The sequence below is a fragment of the Lissotriton vulgaris genome, chromosome 12 (assembly GCF_964263255.1).
Source record: "Lissotriton vulgaris chromosome 12, aLisVul1.2, whole genome shotgun sequence".
Classification (NCBI taxonomy): domain Eukaryota; kingdom Metazoa; phylum Chordata; class Amphibia; order Caudata; family Salamandridae; genus Lissotriton; species Lissotriton vulgaris.
The window spans coordinates 549,682,677-549,708,020 of record NC_141700.1 but is presented as its reverse complement, the minus strand read 5'-3'; the positions used below and the strand labels follow the sequence as shown (position 1 = coordinate 549,708,020).

The following is a 25,344-nucleotide window of genomic DNA, read 5'->3' as shown; positions in this document are numbered from 1 at the left end:
TTAAACTTGAGTTATCCCTTATCATTCAGTGCAAGTTATGGGTTTTCCCTTCAATGCGAGTGCATTTTTGTCTCTGTGACATGACAACGTCAACCTTTTGACTGTTCCTAGATTTTGTTCTGTGGTATCACAGGAACTCTCGTAATGGATATTGCACACTTCTACATGACGTCAGCTGCAATCCAAAGTTTGTTGCTGTCCGTTTCTGTACCTCATAATATATAAACATTTAACATTTTTATAGAAGTCTTGAAAGAGCTTTCTTTACCAGTAAGCTAACCATCTACTCACTCATCAAAGATGATTCTGGAATCTTCACATATTTTAGCCTGCTGTCTAGGATGCATTTCAGTTCAGATTTTATCATTTTCTTTGTCTGTTACAATTGTTTTTTTATTAGTACGTACAGCTGCTTTTTTACTTTTTGTAAAACCATTGATTTCTGTCAATAAGGTTAAAATATTTTATATTCCCAGTGCTTGTAATGGAAAGAAAGATTTGACTTTTCTGAAGCAATCTAATATCGCAATAAACCTCTGTCATTGCCATGGGTGACTGGTGAGGTTTGGGTTAACACAATTAATCAACATAACTAAGTTATACAGAAGCTCAAAAGTAAAATGTCCCACAGGAGGGGTAAGAGATACTAGAAACATTGTAAATATGAAAATTAATTATTAATTGAACTTGAAAAGAGATGGTGTCTCCAAATATTTCAGTGTAATCATGCAATCATGTACAATGTGTGTGTATATATTTTACAATTACTTACTTAGACAGCACACATAGTTGTGACTGCTGACATTTAATATAGCGGTGGCCTAATAAAAAATATCATCAAGATACTTTTATATTGATTAAAAGCCTAGCAAGCCTAGTTATAATTATATTGCTTAATCGCATGATGTAATTATAATGTCAACCAACATATTTCAGTTCACTATATTATTTAAGGCGACCTTCATCAGGATACAAGGCAGCACCTGTCTAAAAAGGGTCGAAAGCTGTATAAAAAGTAGATTTTATTTGTATTTGAAAATGTGGGAAACATTTGAGAATTGCATTATATTAAGTTACAAAAATATGAATATTTATTTGGCAACGGACAGAGTGCCAGTTATCCTACAGTGTAGTTCCACTAGCTAGCCTTCTCATAAACTTGTATTTTTGTTGGTTGGAAACCTAAAGCAAACGTGAAACTATTGCTGCATGGTTTAAATTGCAAAAAAGGCAGTGAAAAACAGCTCAAGCAGATTGTTGGAGCTGTGGAGGGTACTCTATAGAATGTACACTGTATTCATAGAGTTGCACGAGGTTTCTGCTTGTAAGAGTACAGCATGTCCACCAGTGGGTCTCTTTCATATAAGTAATTGTAATGGTTGCCCAATCGTGAGGTTTATTGGGCTTCTCCGAGTTGTCTGACATATGCATCTCTATCCATTCATTTTAGAAAAGCAGAAACCTCACTCTCCTACTCTGTATACTCTTGATTTTACCTTCCTTGTCAAAGTACACAACATTGGTAGCTTTTTGGTAAATGCATGATGCCTAAACAGTCAAAGGCATTAAGTAATAACATAGGGACTATGCTTTGATTTCATTAAAAATATTCTTCCAATTTCTTGAATTTCACAGATTTAAATTTCTATTAACAATACCAGACTGTTTTCTTCTAGTAGGTGCAGAGGCCAAATAGTAGTTTTGAACTAATAATATGCATGAGCACGGGTTTTCATACATCTGCTTTCTTAGCACAAGACTCTACTCGGTCTCTGTTGGATCATTCTCTGCTCATTGTTCTGTGTGTCCCTGCTTAGTCATTAATCATGATACTATTCTAGAATATTTGTCATTTTTCATCAGGAGCTCCTCCGAATCTCTCCTTTTTAGACATGAGGCAGGGATTTGTGAAACCATTGGTTTGACTACAGAATTTCCGAATACACGCTCTTTTGGATGAATAGTTTGGGATTATGTAGTGTAAAATCTGATCTGAACGCATTAAAAGCATCTCTCACATCAAGCAAGATGAGGATTGGTTATTTTTTGGTTGGCAGTCTCTAGACTAGAACTTTGTTTCAGCCAGGCATATCTTCATACTTGACCTTTCATCGGAGGTTATACAATGGGAGTGTGAGAAATAGATTACAATAAATGTGTAAAATATTTTATTCCTTTGCCATGTTACCTAAACTTTAAAGAGCAGGTTAAATAATGCAGCATATAGAACATATAGCACTGCTGATTGACAGTTAAATGTTTAATATCTCATATCTTTATTTTAATATTTTAAATTTTCCGTTTACAAAGACTAGATGAAGTTGTGGAACAGAAAATGTAAACCTTTCTGGCAGTGCTTAATTTAAGCCGGTGGTTGCCGGTGGGGCCCACCGGCACTCATGCCTGAGGACCACTCCTGTTTGTAATCATCACACTTTGACCCAGAACAAGGAAGAGAAAGGCAGGAAAGGGGGTTGCAGGTGGGGTCGGGGAATAGAATAACAGATAGACAGTGACAATGGGAGAAAGCAGAGATAAAAAATAAACTGCAAGAGTGAAACAAAGAGGCAGGAAATGTACGTTAGTGGATAAAAGAGATCTGCTGGGATCAAGCCTAAACAGCCTTGATATTATGCAACCCCAACATTCTGCATTGCTGTTCTCAGGCTTCCGAGATACTTTGGGTACCAGTACTTATTATTTTACAAGTTAAACACTGCATTCTAATAACATTAACATCTAAAAACACTCTATTATGAGTGCCATCTGATACGTTAGACAATGTACATCTTGGTGTTTGTTTGAAAAATGTAAATCACTGTCGATATCAATCTGCTGTTTCATGAGGTTTTATGGTTCAGATCTTCTTGTGATCCTCTCTGTATTACTGCTAAATCATTAAGGCTCTCATACCTGTATTGAGGCAAAATAAAGAACCCTCGCTGAGGGCTTATCTTCATTGCAATGGATGCGGGCACTTTAATGTCATCACACATTCTTCAAGAGTCAGGTGCCTGTTTTTAGGTCTCGCCTATTAATCCCGTAAGGGATAATAGACGAGAGTATAGAGGGCAAACCAAGGTCTGAAACCATCGCGGATTTCCTACAGTTCGTGTGGTGCACTCGTGCGGAAAACGCGTCCACATCAAAGCCATCAGCCTCCCTCCCACAGGCATCTGAATCTTCCCCCGGTGTGCGCTCGGCCTCAGGCATTTCTCCAACCCCCTAATTATTCACCCCTGCTGTTGCTGCCCATGGCCGTACTTTCACTTTCACGGCCACCAAGCCGTGTCTCTTTCAACATCCTCCCCCCTCCCAGTGTTAGACTCGTTTTTGGTGCCTTGTTTCACCTGCCCCTGCTTGCCCCAGATTCATTGCCCTGCTCTTGCTTGCTTCCTCCAACACTCTTCTGCCCCTTCTTGCTTTCTCCGACGATCCTTTATCCCTGCTTGCTTTCAGTGCTTTCCCTGGATTCCTTGCCCTGTCCCTGATTCCCTGTCCTGTGGTTGTTTGCTTTCTCTAGCCCTCCTTGCTTCACTGTCGCCGTGTGCACGTCCCCCCTTTACACCCACCCACCCCCACCTGTCCCTTTTTCACTCCCTGTCCCTACTTGGAATCCCTGCCCTTACAGTTAACTGGTTTGTGTTCTTCAATGCCTCGACTTGCTCTCCCGCCTCCGTATGCCTTCCCGTCTTTGCTTTCTCTTTCTTCTTATTACTTGTGTTGTTTTTGGCCGGTTTAGTCCCGCCTTGTCTAGCATCGTTTTGAATGCAGCTCTCTTGACTCAATCCTCGGGCAGAGACTCTTCGCGCCGGATCTGGGTCGGCTTTTGTTCTTTGTTGTTTTCGGCCGGGCTCGGCTCCGCCTGTCCCACCTCTCTCTGGACCACATGCACCCCCTCCCCCTTTGAACTTTAAGCGGATTTCCATTTGCGAGCCGATTCTTTGTTTAATTTTTCCATGGTGTTGCGATCTGTCTAATTTAATGCAAATTAAGCGAAGGAGTTTCAGTTTGGCTGCGATCTCCGTGTACTTTTTTGTGTAATTCAATGCAAACCGAGCGTGCATTTTTGTAATGGGATTTGTTTTTTGATTTTTTTTTTTTATGGAAGGGATTTACGTTTAGCTGCAATGTCTGTTTACTTTAAAGCAACTCCAGCTAAGGGATTAACATTCGGATGCGATCTTTGTTTACTTTAATGCAAACAGAGTCACATTTTTGTGATGAATTTTGTTTGCCTCATTATCGCATGTATTCATGTTTGGCTGCGATATCGTGTTAATTTAATGCAAATTGAGCAAAGGTATTTTAGTTTGGATGCGATTTCTGTGTACTTTGAGGCAAATTGAGCGCGCATTTTTTTTTAATGATTCCGTTTATTTCATTCCCAAAGGTATTTACTTTTGGCTGTTATTTTTTTGGGTGCAGTTTTTTTGCTTTCGCATTTTGCTATGGATTCTGTTTGCTTCATTATCTAAGGGATTTAGTTTGATCTGCGATCTTTGTGTGCTTTAATGCATATCGAGCACATATATTTACGTTTAGCTAGGATCTCCGTGTAATATATTACAAATTTAGCGCGCCTTACAAACACTTTGTGAGCTATTAAGTCATGTTCATGCAAGGTGTATAATGGTTTTGTGTGGCCTCTGGTTAGTCTGTTGTCTACATTTACTTTTCACTTTTCGTTTGGCTGCCATTTTTGTCTACTTAAAGGCAAAGCGGGCAGGCATTACAAACACTTAGGGAATTATTAAGTTATGTGCACACAATGTGTATAACAAACACTTTGGTAACTCAGCACCACCACAGCACCACTCAGCACCACCACATTATCACTCAGCAGCACCTCACAGCACCTCCACAGCACCACTCAGCACCACCACAGCACCACTCCGCACCACCACAGCACCACTCAGCACCACCACAGCATCACTCAGCACCACCACAGCACCACTCAGCGCCACCCCATCATCACTCAGCGCCACCCCAGCATTACTCAGCGCCACCCCAGCATCACTCAGCGCCACCCCAGCATCACTCAGCACCACCCCAGCACCACCCCAACACCACTCAGCGCCACCCTAGCACCACTCAGCGCCACCACAGCACCACTCAGCGCCACCACAGCATCACTCAGCGCCACCACAGCATCACTCAGCAGCACCACTCAGCACCACCACATCATCACTCAGCGCTACCCCAGCATCACTCAGCACCACCACATTATCACTCAGCGCTACCCCAGCATCACTCAGCACCACCACATTATCACTCAGCACCACCACATTATCACTCAGCACCACCACAGCACCACCACATTATCACTCGGCACCACCACAGCACCACTCAGCACCACCACAGCATCACTCAGCACCACCACAGCATCACTCAGCACCACCACAGCATCACTCAGCACCACCATAGCACCTCTCAGCACCACCACAGCATCACTCAGCACCACCACAGCATCACTCAGCACCACCATAGCACCTCTCAGCACCACCACATCACTCAGCGCCACCCCAGCATCACTCAGCACCACCACATTATCACTCAGCACCACCACATACCACATGTATGAAACCTAGTTTTCAAAGTACATCCAATCCTTTAATACTAATCATGTCCAGGGTAACACACACAAAAATTAGAAATCTATGTGGTATATGCTGAGACCTTTTAAATAAATTACCTGGAGCATTGCTTATATCCAGAAGGAAATTATTTTGAGATCCCACCAAATGGTTGAGTCCTTGTGAGCGGTACCTAACTACGCAGATGGGAAGGAGGGAACAGTGATGAAGCATGTCGGAAAGATTAATGGGTGGGGAGTCTTCTTTCAATATATTTGAATACTTTAGATAAGAGCCTTTAAACACTTTTTGTGTTTATCTATTCCATGCATGACCAAAATGTAACACTTTATTCATCATTAAGTGACCAAATTAAGCTTCACAAGGTGTGACCACAATAGATGGGTGATTTGCACCAAGGTACGGTGAGCTATCCCCCTTATGTTGGGGTATCCTGAGCCAAAGATGTAGGACTGACAAGGAAGAAATAGTTAAGGCTCTGAAGTAATCACCCTGTGGGTCGGAAAAGGCAAGCGGGTGAGTAATTTGAGTTAAGCGGTAGGAAGTGAAGCCTCCGAAGCAAAATAAATGAGAATACTAGGCACTGACAACCTCCCAGCAGTGCAAGCTTGTCAGCAACCCCCAAAGACTTTTTTCATGTTCCTAAGTACTATATGCTCTCTACTGACGATGGGCTAAACCCTGAAACACTAGTGTCTAGAGATATCTGCACTGCCAGAACCAACAATGGTTAAAAACTACAGCGACTTGAAAGTGCGAACTAACTGCGTTTACCAAGATGCAACGGGGTCTAACAGCGCTGAGATGACAAGCAGGGTGCTCCCGCCTCCATTTCCTGTTTTCTTCGGCTTCAAGCTGACGAGCTGACGAGCTCTTCGGTGTAGCACCTGTGTGCCTCGGATAGGTACCGTGACCTGCGACGACCTGGGCTCCTTCTCAGCAACCCCCAAAGACTTTTTTCATGTTCCTAAGTACTACATGCTCTCTACTGACGATGGGCTAAACCTTGAAACACTAGTGTCTAGAGATATCTGCACTACCAGAACCAACAATTGTTAAAAACTACAGCGACTTGAAAGTGCGAACTAACTGCGTTTACCAAGATGCAACGGGGTCTAACAGCGCTGAGATGACAAGCAGGGTGCTCCCGCCTCCATTTCCTGTTTTCTTCGGCTTCAAGCTGAAGAGCTGACGAGCTCTTCGGTGTAGCACCTGTGTGCCTCGGATAGGTACCGTGACCTGCGACGACCTGGGCTCCTTCTAGCAACCCCCAAAGACTTTTTTCATGTTCCTAAGTACTACATGCTCTCTACTGACGATTGGCTAAACCTTGAAACACTAGTGTCTAGAGATATCTGCACTGCCAGAACCAACAATGGTTAAAAACTACAGCGAATTGAAAGTGTGAACTAACTGCGTTTACCAAGATGCAACGGGGTCTAACAGCGCTGAGATGACAAGCAGGGTGCTCCCGCCTCCATTTCCAAGCTTGTCGTATGTTGGGGCTTCAAAGCCCACAGCCTCCAAGCAGTGCAAGCGTGGCGTATGTTAGGGGTTTCAGAACACATATACATTAAATTACTGCAAGTGGGGAGGGGTTATTGACACCAACCAGCTTGGGAAAATCAGAATCAACTTTTGGATTTTGCTCACGATACCTTACCAAGGAGGTATGAATTTTGTGCAGCCACTTGTGCTTCAGGCCTCTTCCATGCTCCAGAGCCTCCCACTACGAGGCAAGTTTAGACCTGAAGTTGGTGATAGGATCCTAACATGAAAAGACTACACTCCATCTGACCCCCCTCCTTACTCCGCATTACCTCTCTTACAATCCCAAACACTTCTTGAACCCCAAAAACCTTTACAGTGTCTTATGAAAAATGGTATTCTAGCAGTCCGCTCTTGTTCACTTCCTCCCAAATATTTTAACTTTTGCAAAGAGTAGGGTCGGAAGGAGCTCTATAATTGACCAGCCTTCTCGACCTCAAAGTTCAATGCCGTTTTCCCGAGCACCTATTAATGTGTGTTTACGAAGACAGGTCCGAGTCAATAATTGTTTTAATCAATTGGAGTTTATGTATTAAGGGTGTGATTTAGAGTTTGACGGATGGGTTATTCCTTCAAAAACAAGACGGCGATAGCTTACCTGCCTTATTCCAAGTGCTATGGGATATAAAGCACTTGTATTAAGGTGGATGGGCTATCCATAACGTTTGGGATGGAATAACCCATCCACCAGATTCTAAATCTGGTCCCAGGTTCTTTGCTTTGTTGGTAGAATCTGTTAAATCCGCAGCAACAGAACCTTAAATGGATAGGAAATTGACCACACATGGTTTGTGACAATTACATTTTGATGTTGCTTCATCCAGGCAATGGAAGTAATTTCAACATGCTTACTGAGATAAATGGTGAGAAAACATTCCAAGCATTGGCAGCAACCCAGAAGCTTGGGTTATCCTGCCGTGGATAAAACGCATTTTGGTGAGAGTAGGTATTCGCCCTAATCAGAGCTTGCCACCAGGGAAAGCATAAACTAGCCCCAGACTGAATCTCATTTGGTTTTATATGACCAAATGTGTCCACATTTTTTCCTTTGCCCTGATGAAGCAACTTCAAACTTTTCATTGTCGCAAAACACCTGTTGGAAAGTTCCTATTACTTAATATTGCAGTTTTGTTTTCGGCGGAGGTGACTATTTCTAGCCATAAGGTTTAGCAGTAGGCAAGGAAGTGTGTAGAGGGCATGTGACTACAGGACAGTGTAGAAATGTTCCATGTTGCTTAGGCCGCTTGTTAAATTTAAGCTGATCTAGCGCCTTATTCCCAAAGTAGTTCCTGCCTCCTGAATAACGACTAATAACTAGGAGCATGCATATCACTCCATCACAGGAGCATGCATAGCATTAGATCACAGGGGATTGGATTGCTAATCCGTTGTGCTTTGCACACGTGTGTTCATCCCATCCTCGTCGCCAAAATTGTTGTGTAACAGAGCACAATGTTTACACAACGTAAGATTTATATTCTTTAATGAAGTATTCATGCACAGGAAACAGATGTGCTCGGTCCAGCAGCAGCAACAGTACTGAGCTGGAACCTTACACAAGAACATAAGTAAACCAGGGTAGAAGCTAATTGAGTCACTGCACTCTAAATGAGAATGCAGACACAACACAAATGAATATGGCATTGCAGATCCTTGGTCCCAGTGACATTACAGAATTGACCACTTGACTCGCCCTCACCCTCTCAATAGGCTCCTGTTTGCTGCTTAGATCGTAGGGGAAGGACAAGAAATGCACATGTTGGCGTATAAACGTAGCTAGTGGAGCCTTGTTTACTTTCTGCTTCTAACACTGCATTCATTACCTCTGTGGCCCTTTGTCACAAGTATAGTACCCGAGGCATCAAGGGCAAGTCATAAGTAGCAGCTGCTATCATTGTCCCTACATTGTCAATCGATTTAATTCCCTAGGGCAACCCTGCTGTCGTAATAATGGTGGTAGTTAAAATGCATTCCTGGCAATCCCTAATTGAAACTCATACTTGGGGTGGAATCTTATTCAAGCTGAGGCCAAAAAAAAAGAATGAAAAATCCTCAAGTCCCAAAATAGTACAAAATATTCATTCCATGCCTTGCATAGTACCATATATTACCCTTTATAAAAGTGTTTCACACCAGAATCGGGGCACAAGCATGAGGTTTGTTGGCTTGGATTAAGGACTCGCATCTTGACACACCAAAGAAGGTACAAACCAACCAGGAATTCTTATTGAAACAGCTGCTTACAACCGACACCCTCTCCATGATAGTAGCTCAGTATTGACGATGGACCTTCCTTGTCATGCCTTCTATCACTACAATATTTAGTCGATTTTCAGTCCTGCAAATGGATTGTCATGTCTTATGGAACTTTTGTTTTTATTTAATAAACAGCAGGCCTAGCAGCACAGGTTGTAAAGAGCCCAGTAATGCCCAATATGAAGACTTCTTGCTCCAAGTTGGTCTCCTGGCTAAATTCGCTGTCTATAGGAACTTGGCCTTCTACCCTTTTCCTCCCTACTGGGCTACATTGTTTGATCATCGAGGAAATCCCTTTATCGTTTTTTTGTGTGGTTTTTTTCGGAGTTTTATATAGCAGGAGCTTGACACGAAGGTATAAGAGTGCTTTACATGAGCACCAGTTGCGTTACATAAGGGCACATTCATTGTGGTTAGGCACTGGGAGGTTAACTGATTAGCCCAGAATCACAGGATGTTGAGCATTTATTTGCTGAGACTCGAACCTGGTTCCCCAGATTTGAAGTCGACCGCTCTAGCCGTTAGGCTACATCATCTCCCCTATCTCCCTACGCTTCTTTTCAAATAAGCAGTGCTCAGACACAGGCTGAGTGGTACTCATCTGGACAGAAGTGAAAGGTTATTTTAAGTTTGGTATTTAAACAAAAGGTTTTGGTGTTTTTATTGCTTTAGAAATTGTGAAGCTATTTAACAATTTAAAGATCTCTTGTGTTTTAATGATTGCATTCAACCATTGTTTTTTTTACAGGTTTTTCTCATGTAACCAAGAAATGACTCAAGCGGAGATTAAGCTGTGCTCTCTTTTGCTCCAAGAGCATTTTGGAGAAATAGTGGACAAAGTTGGAACCTACCTTCTGAGCACTGGAAGCCAGCTGCTGAGAGTTATTTCACATGAAACATCCACTTCTTTGGGGCAGGTGAGTACTATAATCTTGAATTTAAGGGGAATACTTGTCCTAAAAGGGAGGACTACCTTTATCCAATGGATGTTTGGCTCCAGCATCATCCTGTATCCCTTTTTGTAACACTAACTCTTACAACTATTCACAATAAAAATCACTCTGTCCTCACCAATTGGTACACGGCCTATATTACATCTGTAAGACTTCATTCATCTCATACCAGTGATGGGCGTGGAATGCTTGGATGGAGCATCACTTTCTGCTTAATATAATGCTTCCTTCAGTTCTGCCGCAGTCTAGCGGTTTCACTCTTTGAAAATGTTGCCCTGATTGCCCCATATACTCCTTTAAGGCAGCATACCGAGGTCGGGGGGATTGTTTTTGCCTCTTACTTGTCCAGGCTGGTGTCACATCCTTTTGCAGTTCACACATATACATATTTGGACATAGATCATTACAAGGCTTAAACATGTCTCTCTGTTCACCTGTCCTCTTCCTTCTGATGTCATTGTGAGGATCAGGAACTTCATTAGGGAAAAACATGGACTATTATATTTAAGCCCAGGTTCCTGCAACACATTACAGAAATTAATTTTCCCCACGTGGCAGCTACAAGGTGCCAGACTACTACAAAACATCCATTTGTTGGAATGTATCATATCCTGCAAGTCTGGTTGGCATTGTTCATTTACCACATATGCTGCAGTTTATTTAGAAAACCCCATACAATACGTCAAACTAAGTAGATAATTGATTGAATTACTAAAGTAAATTCCAACCATACTGCTAGAAAAGATTTTTTTTTTAAAACAAAGAAACTGAGTCTTCTCTTTCATGTATTTTTATAGCAAGAACGCAAATCATAAGGATAGAGACTCATACAAGAATTCGAAAAACTCAACAAATACACCCGGAAACAGACTTTTTGAATGGTTATCATATAGGGCTTTATCTTTGTACAGCAGTTTGGAGAAATGTTGGTTATTATCAACCTTTTAGATGCCTATACTTGTCTGTTAATCCAAAGCACTGCACGTACCTGCTTTTTTCCTGGAGTCCAATCGATTACTGTCAGTTCAAGGTCCTACCATTTGACCCAAGTCCAACACCCCTTAAGTTTTGCCAAGTATATAGTCGCTGTGGCGACATACCTCAGTAGGCATAAGTATCACACTGTCCATACCTGGTCAATGGGCATCAAAAGACAAGCTCAGTCAGCAATTTCAAACAACCATAATAGCTTTTCCCTGATTCATAAAAATAAATCCTCTGTAGAAGTGCAACAGAAGATCTTTTTTTTAATTGAGCTAGGACAATCCTCTATCTCACATTTTTCAGCTGACAAACGGGATAGCAGATCTAAGGATGTACCAACTCTCCTCCCAAAGATACGTTTTTTGGCACTGTCAATGTTCATACATCTCTCCTTTGATCTGTGTCCTTCTGCATCCTTCCGATTCTTAATTGCAAGCCGCACTGGAAGCTGCTACAACAGGAGCTGGACAAATCAGAGGATAGAAAACCACCAAATAGTATGACAGTGAAGATCACATCAACACATTAATGGATCCTATAAACTAAGATCGACATGATTTTTCAATTTGTTCATGGTGAAAGTTTGTGATTTTCACAAACCACATCAGCTGTTGCAGTATCGCCTTTCACTTTCTACATAAAACCTCAGACAAGTGCAATGAGCGGTCACTTTCCACCATACACATATTTAGACAAATCAATGGTGTCTTGTCTCTTTCAATGGATAATGGAGGAAATTATGAAAGGACTTTTTCCCTTCATGCACTGTATAGATCCTTCATTTAAACTGAACCAATGGTTTCTGTCCTACTAAAAAAAGCCTTGTTACCTGCCCTTATGGGATCCAGGCTGTGGCAGAGATTCAGGCTTTCAAATTACCTGACCCTTTCCTGCAACTACATTGTTGTACTGAAGACCAAAATAAAGTGCCAAAAGGCTTTCTTTACGCCAAAGCCATAATTAAACAGTCTATTTGATCCTGCACCACCAAATCCAGCTAGAGTATCTGAAAGGTCTCCAATTGTTCAACGTCACATAAAGTTCTACTTGAGTAGAAATCGGAGCCGTCACTCTTCAGATCAGCTGTTCTTTGTTTTAGCTAAGTTAGTAGGTACTCATCACATATTGAAAGACAGCATTGCAAGGTGGAGCAGAGCTTTTATCTTGCTAAAGGCTATCATCGCCTCCACAGCACTCTGCCTCTATATTCCACACGACAAATGGTTCACTGGGTACCTGTAACAAACTAATTACCTTTAAGGTTCTTTGTATGGTTAGCAAAGTCTTTCACAACATTGAACCCGGGAGAACTCAGGAATTTGTTTCAACCCCTCAGGCGATCCTCAGACAGAAATCTTCTAATTGTTCCTAAGTATAGAAAACCAAGATGGGGCGGCAGAGCCTTTTTGGTGGCTGCATCCAAGCTGTGGAACTCGCTTCCTTATCCTGTCTCCAGTCTTCAACCTCATGCTTCGTTTCGTAGGGCCTTGAAAACCTGGCTTTTTACTCTTTAGTGGATAATCGGTAGAATCTTTTCCTTGCTCTTTCTTCCCTTTCTAAGACTAATTGCTATTAGTGCCTTAACGCCTTTTGGCATTTGTTGCACTTTAAAAGTCTTTCATTCATTCATTTTTCATTTATTCATTCTTTTGTAGGGGAACGACTTGTAGGAGCTGCCAAAGCACCACCATTTGTTACTGCTTTCAGATGCAAGAAAAAAACTAATTTAGAGCAGGCCAAGTAGTGTTGCTGAATTTTTTTCAATAATATGGGCCTCTATCCCCTCCCATTTCTTCAAAAATGTGTACTACTCAACAAGTCTGATTCGAGCTTTAAATATATGAAAGATCCAATGCCGTAGAAGAAAACGTTATATACATTATAACTACTGTGCCATGGGGTGCAAGAGAACTGGTGTGCAACATGACAGCACTCTAGTGGGGCTCCTGCTGTCGGAGGTAGCTTTCCAACACCATAACCATATTAGAGTGACTATATGCCAGCTAAGAAATTTGTTAATGCATTGTTCAATCTCACCATTCATTGGCCAAATACTGTGCTACGCTGACTGCTGTGGCCAGCAGCGTGGAATTACACGGCAAGGTGATGAAATCGTGGCCACATTTTCTCAGCGGCAATCACTGATGCCAACAGGGGAGCACATGGACACCTGTGAGCTGCTGAGTTGGGCAGGGATGACCCACGGCTCCTCCTGAGGAGGGTTCCTCTGATGGCAGGGAACCCCAGGGCATATGCAGAGCTCTGGAGATGGTGGAGCTGACCCCCAATTGCTGGGCTGTCATGTTACTTGTCCAAGGAGGCAGAGAGGTGCTCAAGCATGTTCCTGGTGACAGAGGGAGACAACTTTACCCCCGTAGATGTATCAGCTCGAACGTCTGCCACCACAAATTTTACTGCACAGTGTGGGGAAGTCAGATGGCCGCCAACATAAGCTACCTTTTGAGCTGTGACTGGGCATGAGAACAGCCACTACTGGTGTTGGGCTTGCTCAACTGCAGGACAAATCGTGGAGGCAGGTGGCAAAGGTGACAACATGAAAACACTCCAGAGGGCTATAGAAGACAGCCTGGTCTCCATCATAACATAATGGACTCTATTTCCCGCGTCCCCAAGAACATGCCAGCAGGTTGGTGGAGGTTAGAAAAACAAATCTCAATGACCAAGGACAATCTAGAGGCAAAACGCGAGGCATTGTTGTATATGGAGAAGGTGCTGCATATAATTACAGTGAAAAATGCGGAACTGGAGGTGAGATTTCACCTAAATAATATCTGTATATTTGGAATTCCCAAAACCAGGCAAACTGAAAGAATATGTGGAGCATCTACTGATGCCAAATTTGAACACTGAGGCCATCTCCCTCCTGTTGGTTGTAGAGAGGGTGCACAGCTCATTGGCGGTAGGCCGCCACAGGGGAAACCTGGTCGTCACATTATTGTGCACTAAACCTTCATGATAGAGATGTGGTACTTAATGCTATACCTGGCAGGTCAAAGAATCACCTCTCTGGATAAGCAACGTATCTTCCAGACAAGCTACTGGTTTCCCGAAAACACTTCCCCAGGAGGACTTTGAACGCCAGGACCTCTTTGTGCAGAGGGTTGGTCTACTCTGTGACGACTCACACTGAGTAGCCAAATCTGGGTGATGTTGCTCGCTGCGCTTGGTTGGCCAGGCAAAGTCGTATGCTGATATCCTTTGATTTACTTGAAGACTATGCTGACATATGCATGCCTAAAATATATATTTTGAATAGCCCTGTCTGACAAATGGGAACTTTTGATTCTCCCCAATTCAAGCCTGTGTTCTTTCAGGTGCTAAACAATTTTCCTTTGACCTCATTGACCTGATCCCAAAGAGATGCAAACAGGCTCCTATGGCACTAAAGAGGTTTCACCTATTATTGTTAATTATTTTTATTTTCTTAAGTTTTAATTGTGTATTACTATGTTAGTTGAAGTGGGTTCATTAGGATGGGAGGGGGCGGTAGTCTAAATGTCCTGGTAGGGGGCGTGGCTAAGATGGCGGCCTGATCGGACGCGGGTCTCTGTGGCTCCCTGCCCCGATCCTCGTTCAACGCACCTGACATAGCCAAACTTCCCCCAAACATCACGTTTCTGGTCGCCAATTGACTCTAGCTGTGGACTGCCTCCTCGGCGCTGTCACTGGACCTGCTTGGTCGGGTGAGAAAACTGACGACCGTGCGACCCGCGGCTCGCGGCCACGATCCCTGTAATGGCGGCCGCCCCGAGGTGATCAACGGCCTCCACCGACCTGTAGTGCCCCCCTGGATGAGGCAGGGGCGCTCCGCTATCTGCGGGATTAGCACCACAACCCAGCGACCTGAGGCTTCTGACCGGAGCGGGACCGGGACTCCGGAGGCCGCAGCCGCGACTGCATCGCTCCGGCGGGTGGAGTGGGGGAGACCTGGCCCCGACTTCCGGGCCTGCACGAGACCGGGCCCAGCAGACACCACCGGAGGCGTAGCGACGGGAGCGAGAGACCCATGATCCGGAGGGGAGGACGACAGACCGGACCACTGCAGGGACTGGCCCAGTAGCCCTGTGGAGCCGTTTTACGGTGGGACTGGCGGAGGAGCGGTGGTGCCCGAAGCAGCGACACCCCCCCCTGGAGCGGCGAAGCTGAGGAGACGGAGGTCGGCGGCGCAGAGTGCTCCGACGCCCCGAGTCCAGGAGCAGCGGTGGACGGAAGCCGGAGGTGAGGAGTGGCCCGAGGGGGTGTAGGTGGGGGACTCGGGGGGGGGGGGGGGCGCACTCGAGCCCCCGGCGCAAGACCCGGCCCATCGAGGAGCGAAGCAGCGGGGAACAAAGTGCCTGAAGGCCTCGCAATCCGCAAAGGGAAGTGAAGCCAACTGAGGGCCCGACCCCATGTGCTGACCGGGGGCCGGGGCTGACCCCCGCTACCCTGCGCGCCATGCCATCGGACACCGCAGACGCGCGGGGGGCGCACAAGGGCACCGCTGTGGGACCCGACCCACCTCCCGGCGACACGGACACTCGCTCTATCACTGGTGGCCACCAAGTGCCCCCCGGAGCCATCCCGAGTGGGGGTCCTGGGCCCAGTGATCCGCTGCCCTGGCTGACAGTTGAAGAGCCTGCATACCCGGCCTTCTGCTCCCCGAACACCTGCCTCGGACGGGACTGGTCCCTAAGACGGAGAGAGCGGGCAGTCCGCCCAGGACCATATTGCTGACCACATCTATCCGAGGCAAAGGCCGGTGCACTAGATCTCCGGCCTTGCCGAACCGTCTGGTCACCCTCCCTGCACGGCAGCCACTTTCTCACGCATAGCACGTGGCGGAACTAAGCAATCGGACACCGCCACCAGCTCCTTGGACGCGGGGAAGCCAACAGCACTAGACGTGCCTCGACCATGTCCTCCTCCAACAGTAGAACGGGGCGCACTATCACGGACATGCTTGTAAAAGGAGCGTCCAAAGGGGAGAAAAGTCCTGACAAACCGACGCCAGTGCCCCAACCCAAAGATGGAGATCGACCCGATGGGGAAGCGCCAGCCACTAAGTCCTTCATGGAAGCGCTGTTCCCCTCCCTCAAAGAGGACATACAGACCCTCAAGCAGGAAATGGCCGGAGGATACAAGGAACTACGCCGAGACGTGGACGAAATAGGAGAGAGAGTGGCCGAGGTGGAGAACGCGGACATTGCACGGGGCGAAGAAGTGCACACACTCCAACAAGACCTACTCAAACTCCAGGAGCAGCAGATGGACCTGCAGGCACACACAGAAGACCTAGAGAATCAGTCACGGTGCAACAACATCCGTGTCCGGAATGTGCCCTCTAAGGCTGAAGGGGGAGACGTAACAGCTTATCTACAAGGCCTGTTCCGAGACATACTGGGGGAGCCTGAGGACTTCGAGGTCAGAATTGACAGGGCACACAGAGTGGGCACTCCTCGCCGCACTGCTGGCCCCCCGCCGGACATTCTAGCCTTCCTCCCTGATTTCCCCCTCAAGGAGCGCATTTTGAAAATGGCTCGGCAGAAACAACCCCTCACCTATCAGGGTCAAGCGTTGGAACTCTTTCAGGATCTATCCACTATCACCTTACAGAAACGGCGGTCATTCAAGGTAGTCACTGCTTTTCTGAGAGGCAAAGGGGTCCCATACACTTGGGGGCACCCATTCCGCATCATTTTCAAATGGAACGGAACTCTACACCAATTCAGATCCCTAAGAGACACCTGCGAGGCATTCCCCAAGAGGAGGAGGGATCAGAGGGCGAGTCTAGAGCTCCCCCCTTTCAATCGACGCTCCAGCCGGGTGCTAGAGACGGTTGGCAGAAGGTGAAACACAAGCGACATAGGAAAAAGGTTAGCAAGCCAGACCCAGAGACAGTAGCGCTGGAACACGCAGCTCCCATTCAGGAAGTGACGAAAGACACTGCCAGCGCGCCGTGAGTCCTAGCGACTGGGGTGATTGATATGCACGCCCGCTATGCGGCGAGGGGTCGGGGCAGGGGACCATCGGGCTGCCGTCGCCACTATATCCCCGTTAATGTTACACTTCACCACAGATCCAGCCGGACTGATAGCTGGAACTGGGACAATGTTAATTTTTTGGTTGTTCACAGTTGGGGCAAGGGTAGGGAGGGGGAGGTGGGAGGGTGCAATGGGAGTTGGGGGGAAGTTGGGATTGGGGGGGATAGGGGGGAGGGGGCGTTTCTCCTTGTCCACGGTATATTGAGTCTACACTTGGGTCCTCCAGGCCCCCACATGCAGAACACGGAACGGCTCCGCTACAGACATACGGCAACACAGGCGCACTACACAGCTGGCCCAACTAATCACGTAGAATGACACATCCCCTGACAGTTCTCACGCTTAATGTGAGAGGGCTTAATAACTCTGTCAAGCGCAAAGCGCTCCTATCCCTCCTGGAACACTCGAAGGCAGATATCTGCCTCCTGCAGGAAACTCACCTGCTGCCCAAAGACCAACACAGACTCAAGTCCCGATCATTTCCCTGGCAATTCTTCTCGTCCGCACACAGAAAGGTAGCCGGGGTGGCGATACTCGTGGCCAAATCCTTTGGGGGGAGGGTGCTGCAGAAGGAAGCTGAGATCAGGGGCAGGTTGCTAGTCTATTGCTTCCAAATAGCCGGTCAAACATTGCTAGTGGGTACCGTATATGCGCCCAATGAAGGCCAGGAGAAATTTCTACATACTGCACTGGAGGCGGCCACAACCACCACACACCCACACCTGTTGCTCGGGGGCGACCTGAACCTTGTGTTTCACAACACTGCAGACCGCTCTAGCCAGCGGTCCGGTCAAGTGGGGGCGCTGTGGACAGAAGGGCACACTCACATCTCTGATCTAGATTTAGTAGATCTGTGGAGACTAGTGCACCCGCGGGCAACGGCATACACGTACTACTCCGCAGCACACAAAACATATGCGCGGCTTGACTATCTCTTGTGCTCCTACCGGATGTTTTCTCAGGCACGAGGCGTGGAGATCCTACCGGCCTCTCTGTCCGATCACTCGCCGGTAATGGCGTCCTTTCTTGTCTCGGCCGCGCCCGGCCCACAGCGGCACTGGCGTCTGAGAGATGGCCTTTTGAAAACTCCGTCCACAGTGGAGCGGATTAAGACAGCACTTGCCCAGTTCCTCACACATAATGCTAACGAGGATACCTCTAAAGCCACGCAGTGGGCAGCTCTTAAAGCGGTCCTACGCGGTGAATTTATCTCCATAGCTACGGCTAACAATAAGGAACGCGCACAGAAAAGAGCCGAACTCACTCAACGGGTGGCGGAACTGGAACAGATGCATCAGCACACTGGGGCAGCACGAGCGTGGCGTCAGCTATGCACAGAACGGAAAAAAATGGCGGCTTTGGACCAGGACGTGGCCGAATTTGCAGACATGTGCCTCAGACACGCGTATTCTACCGGAGGCGACCACTGCGGGAGGTTGATGGCGAGCAGACTGCGGGTACAACGGGAGAGGCAACATATCCGAACCCTCCAACCTAGCCACGGTGCCCCTATTACAGAAGACGCGGCCATTGCCGCAGCTTTTGGCGATTACTACGCTAATCTCTATACAGCAGACCGCCTCGGCCTACAGGATGGTCATGACTACCTGCACGGTGCGTCCCTTCCATCCCTCAATGAAGCGCAGGCAGCGTTTTTCCACCGGCCCATTGGCCTGGAGGAGGTCATAACTGCGATTTCACGCCTCAAACTTGGGAAATCGCCAGGCCCAGATGGCTACACAGCGGCCTTCTGTAAGACCTTCTGCCAACAAGTAGCCCCACTACTGAGAGACCTCTTCAACACCTTTGACCAACCGGGTGCCATCCCACCCGATCTGCTAGAAGCGGCCATCTCGGTGATTCCCAAACCGGGTTGTGACCCCGCGCGGTGTAGCTCATACCGGCCAATCTCTTTGTTGAACATTGACCTGAAGCTCTACACCGGCATACTTGCAGGTCGACTGGCACCATACATGCAACAACTGGTGGAGCCCGATCAAGCGGGCTTCATTCCGCAAAGGCAAACCAGCGACAACACCAGAAGTGTACTCCACCTCATCGAGGCTGGGTCACGGACGGGACCGGACTGCATGCTCCTCACTATCGATGCGGAGAAAGCATTCGATAGGGTGCATTGGCCCTATCTGGACCTGGTGCTACAGAGGTTCGGGATAGGAGAAACCCTCCGCAACCGGATATTTAATTGCTACCGCCAACCAAACGCGGCGGTCCGGGTTAATGGCCACACCTCCCCACGGTTCTCAATCGGCAGAGGGACTAGACAGGGGAGTCCACTCTCCCCCCCCCCCCCCTCCTGTTCGCGCTCTATATGGAGCCATTGGCGCAACGGGTGAGGCAACACAACCTCATCTCGGGCATCCCGTTTGGTGGAGACATACACACAATCAGTTTATACGCTGATGACATTTTATTATCCCTGACCAACCCGATGCAATCCCTCCGAGCGCTCTTTATTGAACTCCACACTTTCGCGCAGGCATCGGGCTTTAAGATTAATGTGACGAAGTCGGAGGCCCTGAATATATCAATGTCGCCAGAGGTGCTAGAGGACGCCAAGGCCGAGTTTGACCTACAGTGGTCGGCGACTACCATCCCTTACTTAGGGGTCTTGTTGGCCCCGACGGTGCAGGCCACCGCAGACGCCAACTATACTAGGCTTAGCTCCCGACTTCGCGACAACATCAGAAGGTGGAAGCACCTCACCCTATCCTGGCTGGGTCGGATTGCGGCCGCCAAGATGACTCTGCTGCCCCAGATTCTTTACGTTTTCCAGACCCTCCCTCTACGCCCACCGACGGGATGGCTCCAGAAGGCACAATGGGAGCTAGCACGCTTTGTCTGGAACGGCCGCCGTCCGCAGTTTAAGCACGCGCTTGCCACAATCCCCCCCGAACACGGCGGCGTAGGCGTACCCGACCTCACCCTATACTTTCAGGCGACCCAGCTGCGCACCTTGGTGGAGTGGCACCAGCTGGAATCTGGCAGACACTGGCTCTTTCAGGACCAGGCAGTGGCGGGGCGTCCACTTCAGGGCATCCCATTTTTGCCAAGATGTCATAGACCTCCCAACCTCTACGCCTCACTGATCACTAGCACTGTCTTGAAAGTGTGGGGCAGGGTGGCTGTCAAGCGAGGACTTACCTCCTTCCCCTCACCAATGACACCGATCTTCGGCAACTCGGACTTCTCCCCCGGCCTTGACCCTCGGGCATATGCGACATGGAGGAAGACACCCTGTAGGGACGTGGGTCATATGTTCGACCTTAACAGCATTCTTCCATTCCAGAAAGTGAAGGAGAACTATGGCATACCCGAAACGAATCGCCTGCCCTACCTGCAAGTTCGCCATTGGGTCTTGCAGCCATCGATCCGACCCGGTGCACAACGCCACATCACTCCATACGAGAAGTGGCTATTGACACGCACCTCCGACAAAAAACTGATATCAGACCTGTATCAGCACCTGCTCCTCACCAACATATACACCTACAACGCGGGGCGGAACAGATGGGAGAGGGACTTGGGGAGACAACTCTCACGCAAGGAATGGGAAGGGGTTTATTATAGAGCCTGACACTCTGCCCACCATACAGGCCTCACCAAAACCATGACCAAAGTTGCCACATACTGGTGTCACACACTCGAACGGTTACATCAATGGGACCCCCGGGTTAGTGACCGCTGCTGGAGGGGATGCGGAGGGCTGGGGACATTGGAACACCTACTTTGGAGCTGCGACCGCCTCCAGCCTTACTGGAACCCCATCCTGGACCTGATAGACGCGCACCTAGACACCCAATTACCCAGGTTCCCTTCTTATATCCTACTGGGCCTTCCTAACGCTTTGATGTACCCCTTAAAGTACTGGAGAGGGAGGCTTATTGCAATCGCACTAGGGGCAGCTGTACAAAATATTGTAGCGCATTGGAGAGTCGTCCAACCTCCCTTGCAAATAGGCTGGCTACATAGGCTTTGGGCGATCCTGGGAATGGAGAAACTATCACTGGCTAAAGCAGGACGGGGAGCAGACTTTGCAGCACTTTGGCGGCCGCTTCTGACCCTGCTGACAGGAGAATTCCGAGAGCTGAGCTGCCCTCGATATCTGCGACTGCTACGCCTTGCAGACACCCCACTTCCAGAACCTAAGGCGCAGCCGCGCAGGTGCACATTCCCAAGTAGTTCTGCGCTCGATGGCACTGCTTAGAGAGATGGTCCCATATAGTCTTTACCTTTGCTCAGTGGACAAGGAGAAGGGTGGTTGTGGGAGGAGGGTGGGGGGTGGGTGTTTATTTTTCCTTTACATTTTTCTCTCTTCCAGTTCTTTATTTTATACATGCTCATTATTATCGCCGAATGCACTTACCTTTCAGCCTTAAAGACACGGCCGGCCCGGATGGGTTGTAGGCGGCTTGCTGTGTTAACGCTCGCAACAGGAACATCTATTAGCTATGTTCATACTATTGAAATGTGCTCGACCCCTCTGTGCCCAGACGGGAGAACTGGGCTGTACAAGATGCTATGTTTCCTTTGTTGCTCAATAAAAAGATTTAATACTAAATGTCCTGGTACCCACCAGCCAGCGAGGATAGGTTAATGAGGGAGGGCTCTTATCTAGGGGAACTGATGTGTGGCCTACACCCGTAAGACCGGTGGACCGGTGGTTAAATAGTGTGACACCATCTCTGTGTGTGCTAGGCATACCCCATCCTGAGGTGAGATAAATCTAATTCAGTGGTATGACTGATGCACAGACTAATCTAACCATAAAACTTTTGACATGAAATGTGAGAGGCCTTAGCAACTCTTGCAAGGTGCAGCAGGTTCTGGTCTATTTAGAAAGACACCGCATAAACATTGCAGTATTGCAAGAAACTCACCTCGTACCGAGCACGGAATGTCTTTTGGCATCTAGATAGACCTTCCTCTGTGTCACCGCTTCATACTCCTCTTGTGCTTGGAAGAGGGGGAAGCAATTCTTATTTAAAACAAAACAAAAAAAAGAACATTTTCAAAGTCACTGACTATTATTATGAGCATGGTATATATGGTATTTTATGGAGCAGATCTGATCAGTGAGCACCACTGTAGTCTTTTGCTATGGCCCGAATGTTGATGGCCCCGGATTCTATGACAGGATCTGGTGTAGGGTCCTCGCCACGTTCACTGATATGCCCAAAAAGCGCTTCAACACCTCATTAGGGGTAACAAGCGCTATGTAAATGCAAACCTTTTTCCCTCTTCTATCCCTCCCCTATCCTTCTCAATCCAAATAACTGACTAACATCTACCACTCAAATTACTTTCATATTTCACTATACTAATTCAACACTAATCCTTTATGGGTTCCGGAGTAGCATGCTACTTGCCAAAAAAAAGCTCTTCAACACCCCATCAGGAGTAACAAGCGCTATATAAATGCAAACCGTTTTCCCTCTTCTATCCCTCCCCTATCCTTCTGAATCCAAACAGCTGGCAAACCTAGCCACCACTCAAATTACTTTCAAAAAAGTTCCACAGCGGATCTGACAACCAGCACCTCTATATTCCAATCCCTCAAATGTCCAATTTTAGTTGTGCTGAAAACCTCCAGGACCTGCTGCGGTTTGGTCCCACTGGAATTCCAGATGAATGCTTCAGAAAAAGAATGGAGGCAGCACCAAGTATGAAGTAGACCAGGACCACGTTGTATCAAAAATATATTTTCTTTTATTAGTTCATTTTTAAGACAGCCAACGCGTTTCGCTCCCCAACCATGGGAGCTTCGTCAGGGCAAAGATGTTAGTAGATCTTGAATCGACGAAATGACGTAGATGAGACAGTTTGACCAATACAATAATATGAATGAAAAATAAAGTGAACTTAGCGTCCAATGTCAGGCACGTGCGCAGACCTTAATAAGCTGCTACCACAAATGCTCCAAGTTTCCTGTTACTGCAGTGTCCCCATGACGGATTCGGTCGAGAAAAAAGCCCTGACGAAGCACCCATGGTTGGGGAGCGAAACGCGTTGGCTGTCTTAAAAATGAACTAATAAAAGAAAATATATTTTTGATACAACGGGGTCCTGGTCTACTTCATACTTGGTGCTGCCTCCATTCTTTTTCTGATACTTTCAAATTTCACTATACTAATTCAACACTAATCCTTTATGGGTTCCTGAGTAGCGTGCTACTCGCGGAAAAAAAGCTTTGCTGCCCCATCGGGGGTAGTAAGCGCTATATAAATGCAATGCAATTACAATTAAAATTTGTGGTAAACGTTTTAACTGTGCTTTCTAGCAAAGACTTAACCCTTAGTCTGGGCCACTCCGCAGCTTCTGCTAGATCTGTGACGAAATAGAAACCCAACAAGCTCTGAATTCTATCCACATTCTATTCAGTGATGTATGGAATGTGGTCCAGATTGGATAACTCTTCGTCACACAGGATGTGGGGCCCGGGATTAGGGAGATTCATCACTTGGCCTATATGCTATCGAACCACTTGCATGTGACTTTGGGTCTAGGGTTTCCTGGTGCTGCATCATTTGGGAACTACTGGGGTTTAAACCCAGAGATCCACCTAGATAGGGTGTTTGCAGAGGAACTTCAGATTGAATTTCTCAAGTATTTTGCTCTTAATATTGGTACAGTGGGACATAGTGGCACGGTGTGAGAAATCTGTAAGACAAGAACTTGGGGTACCTGTATAGCAAAACGCTGTGACAACCTCGGGTCCCTCTGGGTGCCCCTGGTACACCTAGAGAATGATAGTAAAGCAGTGGTGATGGCACTCAGTGGAAGGAGTAGGGGATACGTTCTGGAGCAGATCCGGGCCAAGACATCTGAAGACAGAGAGGAGAGAGAGAGAGAAAGAGAGAGAAGGAAGACTATCTGAAAGCACCTCTTTCTCATGCAGCCATTCATGCTGGAGGAAATACTGGCAGTGATTAAAGAATTACTTACTGGCAAGACAGGCTGCCAGCTAAATTCTACAATAAATATGTTGGCATATTTACTTAATGTGTATGTGGAAGCCCACGAGCTGCGGATTCTACCCCGCCAATGCGGAAGGAGGTCCTTGTAGCACTGCCAAAGCCAGTTAAACCACACCTAAGCTGTAATTGCTATCGTCCAGTGTCACTTTTAAATTGCAGTGTCAAAATTCACATTAAGCTCCTCGCTAACTGCCTGACACTTCTGATGAGGGACCTTGTAAGGCTGGACCATTCTGGGTGTTCTCCAGGTCCCTTAACAAGACATAACTTACAGGCACTGTTTGCCCTCCTGCAGGACTTCCATCAAAATGTGAACGCAGGAGCCATTTTTATGTTGCAGCCTACTAGACAAGACGTCTTGGGTTCATTCAGAAAGCTGACCTAAGAATGCACTCCGCCGTTGCTAACCATTGGCTTTGTGGTTTGTAACTCCCATGTTCTGGCTTACGATTTGCTGGCTTTATTTTGCTTTACACTGTCCAGCTCAAGTTCATTCCTCTTGTTGCCCAGACCTGGTTTACTGTATTCTTCCAAGACCTCGCTTTCTCTGACTTCAGAGTGAGAGGATTTATGTGACAATCATGCTGGCTACTGGGCTCTGCTTGAGGAAGGCTGTACGATATTATTTTTTCTTGCACACAACAAAATTTAAATGTCTGTAAATGAACTGCTGATGATCAGATCAATAACTTGGGGATGACATTTCCACACGTTATCATTTGTGTGCTGTATACTTTTATCAGTAAAACAGTATGTGAGTGCAAATATAATGATCATTTTAACATAAGATATATTGTCTGTAAAAGCAGTATGCTACAATACTGTGCATACTCCACATTACTTCACTCCACTCTACTCTGCACCATTCCATACCACTGCACTCTACTTTGCACCGCTCCACACTATGCTACTCTGCGTCACTGCACTATTCTCTATACTACTCCACTCTATGCATCTCTACTGTACTATA

The 25,344-nt window shown here is 46.8% G+C and overlaps 1 protein-coding gene across 3 annotated transcripts in view; it reads left to right on the top strand.

Annotated features, from left to right (window-relative positions):
- The window catches only part of POLR3C (RNA polymerase III subunit C), a 192,042-nt gene that overhangs the window by 22,216 nt on the left and 144,482 nt on the right, over positions 1–25,344 (top strand). For all 3 annotated transcript variants that reach the window (XM_086945359.1, XM_086945360.1, XM_086945358.1), the window contains exon 2: positions 10,150–10,318. In XM_086945359.1, the coding sequence (XP_086801485.1) occupies positions 10,172–10,318 (147 nt within the window). In that variant the 5' untranslated portion in view covers positions 10,150–10,171. The remainder of the gene's footprint in view (positions 1–10,149; positions 10,319–25,344) is intronic.